This window comes from Diceros bicornis, chromosome 7 (assembly GCF_020826845.1).
Source record: "Diceros bicornis minor isolate mBicDic1 chromosome 7, mDicBic1.mat.cur, whole genome shotgun sequence".
Classification (NCBI taxonomy): Eukaryota; Metazoa; Chordata; class Mammalia; order Perissodactyla; family Rhinocerotidae; genus Diceros; species Diceros bicornis.
The window spans coordinates 39661998-39675872 of record NC_080746.1 but is presented as its reverse complement, the minus strand read 5'-3'; the positions used below and the strand labels follow the sequence as shown (position 1 = coordinate 39675872).

At 38.0% G+C, this 13875-nt stretch overlaps 1 protein-coding gene across 1 annotated transcript in view; it reads left to right on the top strand.

Moving 5' to 3' along the window:
• The window catches only part of HEPHL1 (hephaestin like 1), an 82324-nt gene extending 68763 nt beyond the window's left edge, over nt 1-13561 (top strand). The window contains exons 15-20 of the mRNA XM_058545399.1: nt 2232-2338; nt 4697-4919; nt 6147-6286; nt 10749-10911; nt 11390-11461; nt 11557-13561. Of these exons, the coding sequence (XP_058401382.1) occupies nt 2232-2338; nt 4697-4919; nt 6147-6286; nt 10749-10911; nt 11390-11461; nt 11557-11759 (908 nt within the window). The 3' untranslated portion in view covers nt 11760-13561. The remainder of the gene's footprint in view (nt 1-2231; nt 2339-4696; nt 4920-6146; nt 6287-10748; nt 10912-11389; nt 11462-11556) is intronic.
• Nucleotides 13562-13875: the final 314 nt, after the last annotated feature.

Sequence of the window (13875 nt, the reverse complement as noted above, 5' to 3'; positions counted from 1 at the left end):
GCCCCAGTAGATAGTTGTATGTTATAGTTGCACATCCCTCCAGTTGCTGCATGTGGAACGCAGCCCCAGCATGATTGGAGAAGCGGTGCTTTGGTGCGCGCCCAGGATCCGAACCCGGGCCGCCAGTAGCGGAGCACACGCACTTAACCGCTAAGCCACGGGGCCAGCCCAGAAGCCTGTGTTTTGCTGCTTCAAGAAACCTCTCAGGAACTCCTAAATGTCTATCTATAGGGAAATAGCCAAGTAAATTTTAGAATATCCTTACAATGGACTGTTATGCAGCCATTAAATGATATTTAAGAAGGTCTTAATGTCATGAGAAAGACTTGTGGTATCGTGTTAAGCAAAATACAGAAGAAAGACCAGAAGGGAAATAAGCCAAAATGTTAATAATGGTTCTATCTTCGTGGTGGTAATTTGAGCAGTAGTTAGGTGATACTCTTTTCTACTACTTCACATTTTTGTACTTTTTAGATTTTCTATAATGGATCTGTGTTGCTTTGAAGAAGAGGGAAAGAGTTCAAAATGGGTCAGAAAGGGCATTAAATAAAGTTATTTATTTTTAATGGTTGAAAGTGACTCTGGAAGGAGGAAGAAAGGTGCCAATCAGGCCTTGGTGGGGGCTTTGGTAGGGCTGTGGGCAAGCCGGGGCGACTGCTCACAGGCTGTTGTGCTGATACTAAGGACTGGCAAGGGACACAGCTCCTCTATGCTGACTGGCCTTCAAAGAGTCCTTGACATGAGTGCCATGGGAGTAGGGAGAACAATGATTAGAAAATGGCAAAGGAGAATTTTTTTTACTGGAACTCAAAGGGAGAGAATCCCCACAAGCGCCTATGACAAGGCTGAAAGGTTTGGGAGAGCCCAGAGATTGGGGGTAGGAGCAAGAAACTAACTTTGTGCAGGATGTCCAGGCAAGTTGGAAATGAAAGATTAATCTGGGCATGTATGAGACGACAGTGAACTAGAGTCATAAGAAAAGCAAGCATCCCATATCAAATTTCTCCTTTATTTTTTTTATTAAATCACTCAACAGACATTTACTGAGCATCTTCTTTTTGTTTAGAGCTGTGCTCCCCATTAAGGTGAACAGTGGCTTGTTGCCACTTTAATAACACCACCCCTGTAGCCACTTGCACTTAGGAAGCTAAATATCAACTGTCTATCTTGCAATTAACAAGGCATAGAGGCTATAACGAAACATTATGGAAACTAGACCTCAAGTTGTATCACTAACCCACTGGAGTATGAGCAAATATGGAGCAAAATTATATGGAAGCATTACTTTTGTTTTGCTTTGTCATTCACATTCAGCATAGGTTGTTTGTGCTGGTGAGGTGGGAAAGGGACACAGATAGTTCAAAAGGAGATAATGATTTAAATGTGGCTTATGAGACTTTTATGATGTGACTGTCTTACTAATTTATGTGAGTTTATTTATGACTCCTCTGCAAGGGTCTGGGTCAGCCACAAGGGATGCTTAGATATGGTGCCTGCACACAGGGAGTGCATACATTTGTTATAATTATACATACAGATTAACATTTATTGATTGCCTTCCACGTGAGGCACTAGCCTAGGTATTTTATTTCGTTTAATCTTCACAAAAGTCTGAAAACTGGGATGACTAACCCACTTCATAAGTAAGGAAACTAAAAGTCAGTGAGGTTAAGTAACTTGTCAAAGTTGGATAAATAGGAAGTTCTAGGTCTTTCTGATCATCTCTGGTTCTAACTAGATCTCACCTGAGAAGCTTTAAAAAAAATACTGATGCCCTAGTCCCAGACCTCAGATTCTCTAATTTCATTGGTTTGGGATAAGACCTGAGCGGTGAGAGTTGACAAAAGCCTCTGATGGTTCATAAGAAGCCAAGGCTGAGACCCATGGTAAGTAGAGTATGCACAAGCACAGCTCTTGGGTGGGAGACATGAAATCTGAGGAGGAAAAACAGTGAGGTATAAAACGTCTTTATTTCCTGAAAAGACATCAGATGATAATAGAAAGGGCAAACTGGAGGGAAGGCTGTCGTCTGACATGGAGAATCTGCCATTTTGAAACTGCAGAAAATCAAAATGTGAGTTTAATGAGAACATTTCTAATGAATGGGTAATTCTCCCCAGCAATAAACATTAACCAAAATATATAAAGATCTGTTTGTATTTCTTCAGGTAAATCATCTGGAACAGAGGTAACACTGGTAAATTCTTTCTATTTCTTCTCATTTGTTTCAGGAGAAATAAAAACTTACAGATGGAATGTCCCTAAAAGGTCCGGTCCAGGGCCATCCGACCCAAATTGTATTCCGTGGGTTTACTATTCAACAGTAAACTTTGTGAAGGTAAGGTGACCAGAACAACCAAAAGGCTTAAAGTAATATGGCTTTCAAGTTCCCACAACTCTGGTGGGTATATGCGAAGGGGTGTAATCGTTTAGAGCAGGGGTCTCAGACTATGGCATGCCCATTTGTTTATGGTGGAGTTGAGTAGTTGTGACAGAAACAATATGGTGGGCAAAGTAAAAAATATTTACTATCTGGCATTTTACAAAAAAAAAACGTTTGCTGTCCCTTGATCTAAAGTATGGGGGGAAAACCAAAATCCCAATGTTTCAATTACCAAATTGAGAGCCTGCAAGGTAGTTTGGAGCAAAAGAGGATATGTAAATACACAACTATAAAATAAAAATATATTTTAATATAATTTATACCAGGGTTTTTTGATGCATGAAATCTATCACTGTATTTATTTATTTATTTGGTGAGGAAGATTGGCCCTGAGCTAACATCTGTGCGAATCTTCCTCTATTTTGTATGTGGGATGCCACCACAGCATGGCTTGATGAGAGGTTCATAGGTCTGCACCCAGGATCTGAACCCTGGGCCGCTGAAGCCCAGGGTTCAGCTTAACCACTTAACCACTATGCCACCAGGCCGGCCCCAGAAATCTATCATTTTTAAAGGCAATACCACAGCTACCAGGACTCAGGAAAGAAAGTATACTTCAAACACAGTAACTGAAATTACTAACTATTTGAATGATAAAGAGGTTAACTTTACTTGGAAATTAAAGGCAAAGATTCAATGTTGAATTTGGTCAGATATGTGTATGTAAAACATCTAATCTTTAATTTTGTCATAAATCAAAGTCCAAACTAAAATCATATCTGACACAAAATGTAAGCATTGCCCATTATTTTAAAAAAAGTGAAGGATTATCTTAACCTTCCTCTTAAATATTAGATGGCTGCATTAATGTCCTTGAGTTGTATTGGACAGTGCAAGAGTTCAGGAGAGACATACAAGACACTTGAAAAAGTTAACTTACATATTGGAATTATGGGAAACCTACATTTATTTGATTATTCCTTTGTGCATCTCAACAAATATTTATCGAGCACTTGTGATGTACATATGACCCCACCAAGTACTATGAGGGACGCAAATATTCTTGTCTTGAAGGAACTTATAATCTTTGGGGGAAATAATACATGTGCACACCAATAAGTATAATATAATTTTGAATTTGGTGAGTTCTATAAGAGTGCAAGGCTATATAGGAGGCATTTGAAAGAGAATCTTGAAAGAGAGGACATGATGAGCAAAGCTGAAAACAGGAAAGTAGAAAGTGTGTTTGGGAAATGTTGAGAATCCCATTGGGTTGTATCCTCTAGGGTACAAAAGGAAAGCAGTGGGGGAGCTTAAGCTAGAAAAGTCCATTGGGGGAGTCCTTGAGCGGCTTAAGGACCTGTAGAAGATTTGTATTTTATTCAGTAGGACTCTCACTGGAAGATCACTGAAGACTTCTAGATATGGCAGTGAGGAGATTAATCTGATGGTGGTCAACAGGATGGGCTGGAGTTAAAGTGAGCCAGAGATGAGAAAGGAGCCAATTTCTAGTCCAGGGTGAGCTGTTAAGATCTTACACTAGAAGTGTGGCAGATGGAATGGAAAGGAAGTCACAGAATGGAGAGGCATTGTGAAGGGAAAAAAAAAATGTACCATTTGACAGCGAATGAGATGGGACAAAGTGAGGAAGAAGAAGGAATTAAACACTGAAATAAAGTTTTCTGACCTAAATGACAGTGAAAATTAGATTCCTATTAACAGAAATAGAAAATTCAGGAGAAGGAAATGGTTTGAGGGAAATAACAAAATCCATTTTAGAAATGCTTAGTAGATTGAATTATTGCAGGAAGCACATCCAGGGGGAATATCTAAGTAAGCAGTTGGAAATGTGGGAGTGTTCCCTCAAAGAAAGTTCAGGGCTGAACAACTTGACATGGAGGTCATCCATGGTCCCATATCATTTATTAATCACCCTGTTCACTTTTACCCATAGAAAGTAGAATATAAGCATCTGTATAGTTATAAATGTAGTCTCACTTAAACAGAAAAATAGAAATAAGCATTCATTTATTCATCAAATATTTATTGAGCACCTTCTATGCAGTAGATACTGGGCTATACTCTGGAGACTCAGTGATGAATGAGTGACACAGTCTCAGCCTTAAGGAGCTCACTCTGTAGCAAATTTTTAGGTATACTCCAAAATTCCCATAAAAATCACCCTGATTCTTTAGGGCTTCTTACTACTTATGTTGTGGTCAATAGTCGTTTTATAATGACTTTCTTACAAGCACCTAATCTGTATTATTTAATTATTTAAAGGCTCTTCTAAGTCAGTTTTTTTTTTTCCAGGATACATATAGTGGTTTGATGGGGCCTCTGATTACGTGCAGAGAAGGAGTGTTGAATGAAAAGGGAAGAAGAAGCGACGTTGACTATGAATTTGTTCTTTTGTTTTTGATATTTAATGAGAATGAATCCTGGTATCTGGATGACAATATTAAGAAGTATCTCAATAAAGATCCACGAGATTTTAAGCGCACTGACGATTTTGAGGAGAGCAACAAAATGCATGGTATATCAGAGCTTTAGAAAGAAGACTCTTGTTAAGATAAGCTCATAGACACTCCTCTAACTATAGGAGGTCCCCAGCCTCCTTCTCTGAGCCTTTTCCCATTCCAGAGGCACCTGGACTGAGGAAATCCTTTGAAGCTTTCCCTCAGAGGGAACCAGCCAAGCCATTGGTTGGCTGCCAGCAACGTTATTGAGGCTTTGGATCAACTGATTAGAAACCTCTATCTCTGAATGCTGAGATCCCTAAACTATAAGACTGTGAAATAATTCTTAAAAAATGAATCATCACTTATTGGTATATTTCTATAAGAATACACCACAACTTCTGTTTGATCAAATTTAAGGGCCTGGTTTAACTGTCTCTGGGACATGAAACACCATCACCAAATTTCTATTTTAATGTGTCTGTTATTTAATTCTGTGCAATTTAAGGTAGTTTTTTTTTTCAAGTGAGAGTAGTGTGTTCTAACTGACACATCCACACTCTCTCACCAAGATCTACTTTTGACCAAAAGTATACAAAAAGATAGACAGGCCTTGCCCAAGGTCACAAAGCTAGTTAATTGCTAACATTGATTAGAATATAGTATCCTAATCTGTGATTCAGCTACTCTTACCCTTATCAATCTTGTTTCCTTCTCCCAAAAGTTTCTTAGTATGCTCTCCATTTTTAAGGAATGTAACTCATTTGGTTGTGTCACGATGCACAGAATATAAAGTTAGTAGAAAGCAGAGGAGTGAAAGTCCCCATCAAGTCAACCCATCTTGAGCTTGCTTTGGTCATTGTGAAGTCATGGGCTCAGCCCACGTGAAGCTTTCCTTCTTCTGGAGATTCAGCCAGGCTTAGGAACTTGCCCCAAACTAGTTCTCAGAAAATGAAATATTAAGGAAATAGCTTCTAATTCGTTCTGTTTTTATTTATATAAACTTGATTCTTTGTGCTTTAGTCCACTCATCTGTAGAATGGTATAAATCTGGCTACTTTACCAATGAGCCTGTAATCCACTTCATAAAGAAAATGTGCCGAGTAAACAAGGATTTCTTAGTAATCTGAATTTGGGGTCTAGAATGGTAGGGACATTAGTAAGTGTGAGTGAGATTTTTACATGTTTATCCGGCCGATGAAAATATTGGTGACCTAAAGATCTTCTTGGACCATTTCTAAAACGAGATTAAGTAATGAGTGTCTTCTCACTAATCAAAAGCTATTTTCTTTTCACCTTCTTAGCTATTAATGGAAAGATTTTTGGGAATCTTCATGGCCTCATCATGAATGAAGGTACAATGACAAACTGGTATTTGTTAGGAATAGGAAGTGAAGTGGACATACATACCATCCATTATCATGCTGAGAGCTTTCTTTTCAAAGTAAGTATAAGGAAAATGCTTTGGGGAAGACTCTTTTGAACTAATAGATTCAATGCATTTCCGCTGTGAAATAAGAGAGTTATTTGGCAATAAGCCTTGTGAGGGGTGGTGGTTCATCCCACAGAATGGAACAGAATCATGGGATTATGCCCTTCTCCTGTTAGATATTTCTTAATATGTACATATATTTATTGTGCTTGTAAAAAACTCTCCGAGCTTCAGATGAGAGTTTTCTCATCAGTTACGTGGGGATAATTCCGACCACTCTGGATCATGCTGTTAATATTGTATATGCAAACACCCATAGGATTTTGTCTTTTTTCTTCACCCTTCCTTTTTTTTCTCTTTCCCTTTCGTTTTCCCTTTCCTTGCTACGTGATTAGCCAACAGAATAGCCCTATCCGGTAAAGGAGATATTCAAGCTTCAGCTTGGGCCCAAAACTTTATCTTGACTTTTGCTCTAGTGAGCTAGGCTGGACCATGTGTGGCCTCCTGCCTTTCTAGCATCAAGCTGTACCTATGGGTAGTGCTGGCTGCATAGACAGGCACCTGGGGAGCTGTTCAAGAAACAGATTGCCAGGCCCCACCCCAGACCTGCTGATTCAGAATCTCCAGGCATAAAGTCCAAATAGTCTGTCATCTCAAGTGCTCAGTGCAGTCTGCAAGGAAGTAGAGTAGAAGAGAATAATCACCTCTTCTCTGTGGGGAAAACCTGCATTGGTCTTTGTCTAGTTATACAGGAATAAACAGCAACTTTAATAAAACATCTAATATATTTTCCTGTCTGTATATTTATTCAACATAGTTTAAGACACCAAGTATTAGCCTGCAATGATTATATGACTACAGATTACATAGCATTAAATGGCTATGCTGCTTTTCAGAACTTGGCTTTTTCAACCTATGTTTAAAAAAATTATATTAAAATTTATAAAATTATAAAAATTATTTTATATAAAATTATAAAAATTATTTTATATACATATAAAATTATTTCATATATATATAAACAAAAAATAAGGTATAATTTATATTGAGTAAAATTCACCCTATTTAGCATACAGTTCTTTTTGATAAGCGCATACAGTGGTGTAACCAACACTAATCAAAATATAGAACACCTCCATCATCCCCTCAAATGTCCCCGTTGCACCTTCTAGAGTCAGCTACTTCCCCATGCTTAACCCATGACAATCGCTGATTTGTTTTCTGTCTTTATAGTTTTGTCTTTTTTGAAATGTCATATAAATGGAATCATACAGTCTGTAGCATTTTGAATCTGGTTTGTGTCATCTAGTACAGGCATTTCAATTGCATCCATCTTGTGTGTATCAGGAGTTTGTTCCATTCGATTGTTGAGTAGTATCCCATTGTATGGATATATGCATTGCAGTTTGTTTATTCATTCCCTGGTTGAGGGACATTTCGGTTGTTTCTAGTTTTTGGTTGTTACAATGAGGTCATTATAAACCTTTGTGTACATGTTTTTGTGTGAACATCAGTTTTCATTTCCCTTGAGAAAATACCTAAGAGTTGGATTGCTAGGCCATGTAGTAAGGGTATGTTTAACTTTATAAGAAATGCCAAACTATTTTCCACAGACCATTTTGCATTCCCACCAGAAATGTATGAGAGTGCCACTTGTTCCACAGGCACATTGGCACTTGGTATCTTCCATTTTTATTTTATTTTTTCTTTGCCATCCTATTGAGTGTGTAGTGGTATCTCATTTTTCATTTGCATTTTCCTAACGGCTAATGATATTGAGCATCTTTTCATGTGTTTATTTACCATCTGTAAATGTTTGGTGAAGTGTCCAAATTTTATGCCCATTTTTTAATTGGGCTGTTTATTTCCTTATTGTTGAGTTTGAGGACTTTATATATTCTGGATATAAATCCTTTACCAGCTATGTGGTATGCAAATATTTGCTCCCAGGGTCTGGTTTATCTTTTCAGTCCCTTAACATTATCTTTCAAAAAGCAGAAATTCTTAATTTTGATGAAGTCCAACTTATCTTTTTTTTTTTTATGGATCATGCTTTTGGTGTCACAGCTAAGAATTTTTTACCTAACTCAATGTCACAAAGATTTTCTTCTAGAAGTTTTATAATTTTAGGTTTTATATTTAGACCTCTGATCCATTTTAAATTAATTTTCCTATATGGTTCAAGGGTTACTTTTTGCATATAGATGTCCAATTGTCACCATTCTTTGAAAAGACTATCCTTTCTCTCACTGTGTCTAAATCATATTGATAATATACATATGTTTATCATGTGGGTCTACTTCTTGGCTCTCTGTTCTGTTATATTGATCTATATGTTTGTCTTTTCTCGAATACCACACTGTCTTGATTACTTTAGCGTGATAGTAAGTCTTGAAATCAGGTGGTGATTGTTTTAGCTATTCTAGATTTTTGCCTTCCCATATACATTTTAGAAAGAGCTCATTGATTTCGATTTAAAAAATCTCCTGCTGGGATTGTGATTGGAATTGCATTGAATCTGTACATTGGATTAGGGTAGAATTGGTATCTTAACAATACTGAGCATTCCAATCCATGATCATGGCATATCTGTCTATTTTTTAGATTTTTATTTCTTTCATAGTGTTTCATAGTTTTTAGCATACAAATCTTGCATATATTTTGTTAGATCATTACCTAAGTATATTATGGGTTTTGATGATAGTGTAAATGATATTGTTTTTATTTCAATTTCTAATTGTTCATTGCCTATATATAGAAATATAATTGATTTTTGTATAATTGACCTTGTATCCTACAACTTTGCTAAACTAGTTCTAGTAGCTTTTTTGTAGATTTTGTGGGGATGGTTTCCTACATAAACAATCATGTCGTCTGTGAATAGAGATGGTTTTATTTTTTTATATTCAAAGGGTATACCTTTTCTTTCTTGCCTTATTGCACTGGCTAGGATCTCTAGTATAATGTTGAATATAAGTGGTAAAAGTGGACATCCTTGCCTTATTATTAATCTGAGAGGGAAAGCATTGTCATTCACCATTGAATATAAAGTTAGCTGTAGGTTTTTTGTAGAACCTATTACCAAGTTGAGGCAGTTCCTTTTGTTCTTAGTTTGCTGAGGGTTTTTTACCACGAACAGATGTTAAATACTATCAAATGCTTTTTCTACATGTATTGAGATGATCATATTTTTCTTCTTTAGTCTATTGATAATTTTCTTTAGTACACTGGTCAAATACAACGATTGATTTTCAAATGTTGAACCAGCTTTGACAACCAGCTTTGACCAAAATGTTGAACCATCATAACAACCAACAGTTGTCATGATGCATTATTCTTTTCATATATTGTTGGATTCAATTTGCTAGTGTTTTGTTAAGGGTTTTTGCATCTATGTTCATGAAGAATACTGGTTGTGGCTTTCTTTTCTTGTAAAGTATTTGTCTGGTTTTGGTATCAGGGTAATGCTGGCCTCATACAATTAGTTGGTGTTCCTTTCTCTTCTATTTTCTGGAAGAGTTTGTTTAGAATTGGTATTATTTCTTCTTTAAATATTTGGTAGAATTTGCCAGTGAAGCCATTTGGACCTGGAGTTTAATTTGGTAGAAGGTCTTAACACAATTTCAGTTCCCTCAATAGATATAATTTCAGTTCCTTTAATAGATAACCTGAATAGTGACCTTCAGCAGTTTTCATCTCAATTAATTTGTCCAATGAAGTTGTAGAATTCATTGACAAATAGTCATTCATAATATTCCTTTATTACCCTTTTTAGTGTCTATAAGGTCTTAATGATGTCCCCTCTTTCGTTCTTGATATTTACAATTTGTGTCTTTTTTTCTTTTTGGGGGCAGTTTGTCTAGAGGTTTGTATTAGTTATCTATTGCTGCATAACAGATTACTCCAAAACTTAGTGGCCTAAAGCAACAAACACTTATTATCTCACAATTTTTCTGAGTCAGGAGTCTGGGAGTAGTTTAGCTAGTTGGTTCTGATTCAGCATCGTTCATTGGCCTGCAATAAGTATGTCAGCTGGAGCTGCAGTCATCAGGTTTGACTGGGGCTGGAAGATCTGCTTCCAAACTCACTCACAGGGCTGTTCACTAGAGGCTTCAGTTCCTCAACACGTGGGTATGGCATGGGAGCTGGCTTCCCCCAGCATCAGTTATCTAAGAGGAGAGAGCAAGAGAGAGAGTCTAAGATTCTTGGAAGTAGAATACCATCACTTTTGCCATATGCTATTGGTCTCACAGACCAACCCTCATAGAATGTAGGAGGGGACTACAAAGGTAACATATACAAGGAGGTGGGGGTCATCAGGGGCCATTGTGGCGGCTGGCTACCATAAGGATTATCAATTTTATTGATCTGTTCAAAGAACCAGCTTTTGGTTTCTATGATTTATCTCTACTATGTTTCTATTCTGATTTGATTGATTTCTGCTCTTATCTTTATTATTTCCTTTCTTCTGCAGATAGATAAATCTTACCGAGAAGATGTGTATGATCTCTTTCCTGGGACATTCCAAACCATTGAACTGTTTGCAGATCACCCAGGGACATGGCTGTTACACTGTCATGTCTCTGACCACATCCATGCTGGCATGGAGACAACTTATACGGTCCTTCAGAACATAGGTACTATGGTCTGTCAGTGATGCTAGGTGCTAGCTCAGCCTTCCTGTAGACCTTGAAAACAGGAGGCAAGAGAGCCCCCATCAGGAGCTCAGAGTCAAGTAAGAGAGACAGACATGTAGATAGTAACTATGATAGAATATGATACGTGTCAAAATAGAATGCAGTGTACAGGGTTCAGTGGCAGCAGTAGGAGGCAATGGTTAGTAGTTTGGGGATATGAGCCAAGATTCCACAGAAGCCATAATGCTTCAGATGGATCTTAATGGGTGAGCCGAAGCTTGAAAGGTGGATGGCGTAGGAACAGCATGTGTACTGGTATGAAGAGCAGCATAGTGGGAATCCAAGACAGACTTGCAGATATGGATGGGATGAAGTCCTCATTGGTGAGATGACATAACTCTTGAAACAACTCATGTCATGAAAAGAATCCCCTTCAACTTCTGTTGTTTATAAAACAATCAACGTCTTCTTTGTCCAGACAACAGGATTCCTTACTCCACGAAGTCTCCTTCTGGAGGAGGGTCACAGCCGGCCACGGTGCCCTCCAACGGTAATGATGCCCTTCCCGAATCCTGCATGTGAGTGGTCAGTGTTCACTCCCCAGGGAAAGGCAGAGGCCTGACACCTCACTTTTCCTTTTCACAGAAGAACCTGGCAAGGAGCAGCTTTATTTCTTTGGCAAGAATCTGGGTCCTAGAGGAGCCAAAGCTGCCTTGGTCATCCTTTTCATCATTGGACTCCTCCTCCTGATCGCCACGCTGATTCTCTCCCTCAGACTGCGCTCTGCGAGGAAGCAGGTGGCATACCGGGAAGTGCAGTCCTGCGCTCTCCCCACGGATGCTCTGTGAATGGGCTGGTCTTCCTCAGCAGGGAAACTGGTCAAGGCATCAGTCACGGAGGAAGGCTGATACTATGTCCTGGATCAGGCTCCGATCCTCTAGAACACAATCAAAGCAATTTGCTTTTATTTATTTATTTTTAAATGGGCTGTGAATAATCCTCAGGTATAAGATACAGAAAGAGGAGAATGGGCATGACTGAGAAAACAGGCTCAGTCTGTTCTCTGAATGAATTCGCTGAAGTGGGGAGACCCTCTGAAGGATGTCTTTATTTTCCATCTTTCATAATTCTTAGATTAGACAGTGATTCCTTAACTAACCATCTCTAGACGGTTTCTAGATGGACAACTTCAGGAAAGAGCTTATACTGCCTCAGACATCTAATGGCACTGATTTTTCAGCACTGTTATGTAAGATGCTTCCCTTAGTTGTTCCAGGGAAAATAGCTTTCTGAGGAGTTCATGGAAATGTCTAAATCAGTATCTGCTGATAGAATTTGACCAAATGAATTTTCTGGAGGCTTTAGCCAGCTTTCCTGCCCTTTTCTCCTTTAACATAAATAGTCTGTGCACTGTTTGCAAGAAAAGGCAAAGTGTAAGCATTTTTTAATTTTTAAAATTGCTGCTGTTTTTATGCAAATCTGTAGCGATACTTGAATGTTTACAGATCACTTCACGTTCTATGTTTTTACAATGTTTCCATGGCAATGTTTGTATTTTCTAAAATCATCTAGAGAATTCGTATTTGTATTCCAGAATGTGGAGGGCTGGAATCTATGAAATAGCAGGCTAGGTTCTCCCACGGTGAGTCAGAGGCTCCCTGAGAGTTTAGCAGGAGCTTCTAAGCTGCAGGGACACTTTGCAGGACGCAAGTCTAGGCTTGAATCTTGAGTCTGATTTTTCATTGTCAGGGGGATCTTTCCAAGTCTCCATCTGCTATGAAATAAGAACAGTCTCATCATGTGAGAAACACCAGGAAGAATTCATCAATGCAGCTGACTGGTTGGGAGAAGGGATCTCACAAAATCCTCAATTCCGTGCCTCTTAAAGACATAGCCCTTTATAGGAAGAGGAAAAAAAAGAAAAGGCTAGAAAAAGAGAGTCCCAGCGGGAATCTTTTTAAACCATTAAATCAGCTTTGAAGATATGGATTACAGTTTTCAAGGCTCAAATACAAAAATAAAATATTGAACAACTAACCCCATTACGAGGCAATTCATACTCTCTCTACGTGTGCCTAAACATTAGGTGTCAGATTGATAAAAGCAATATTGTTTATTACTAGACTGAGAAATTGCCCTAGCTCAGAGCAAGATGCCCTGCAATGCCAATGCCAGATGAGTGATATTAGTGCATCCGCTTTAGCAGTGGATCATTTGGATGTCCAGGTGAATGAGTAGGACCTAATAAATACTCTGGTGGAGGGACCTTTCATACCTTCTCATTTTCATCTCGGTGAGGGGAAACGGGTAATTTGATAGAAGCTATAGTCTTACATAAAACAGGATGTGAATGCTAATAGTTATGTTCATAGTTTGCTTGAATGTCATATCAAACAAGGTACGCGAAGGATAATTCCAGCCTGCTAACCACTGATAATGTAATTTTGTAGTATGTGTTCTACAGTTTTCATACATATGTAGGCTGTATAATTTCATACTCATAATTATGATAAATGCCTTATTTATAACTCAGACAATAAATTATTTAGTTGTAAGTTTATTCCTTTTCTCTTAGTTTATTTTTTAAATGAAAATGAAACCACAAAGTAGTTTGATTACACCATTTCTCTTTTTAATAAAGTTTCACATATTTTAAGATGGCTATTTGCATGTTTTTTTTTTTTTTCACTAGAAATTACCTATCACTAGGCCTGGGGCAGGGAGTTGGTTAAAGGAGAATTATCTTTTAGATATTTAGCAACTATTCTAGTTATATTTGCTAGAGGAAATGAAACAAAATAACGGTATATCTCTGTAAGTAATGACTCTCCTCAAACATTGTTTCCTCCAGTGTACCACACTTTCTCATTCTTAGCCTCACTCCTTAGAGGAAATCAATCACATTTACACCCATCTTTTCCTCTGGTTACAATGGAAGAAAGGTCTCTGCTCCTAGCGGGGCCA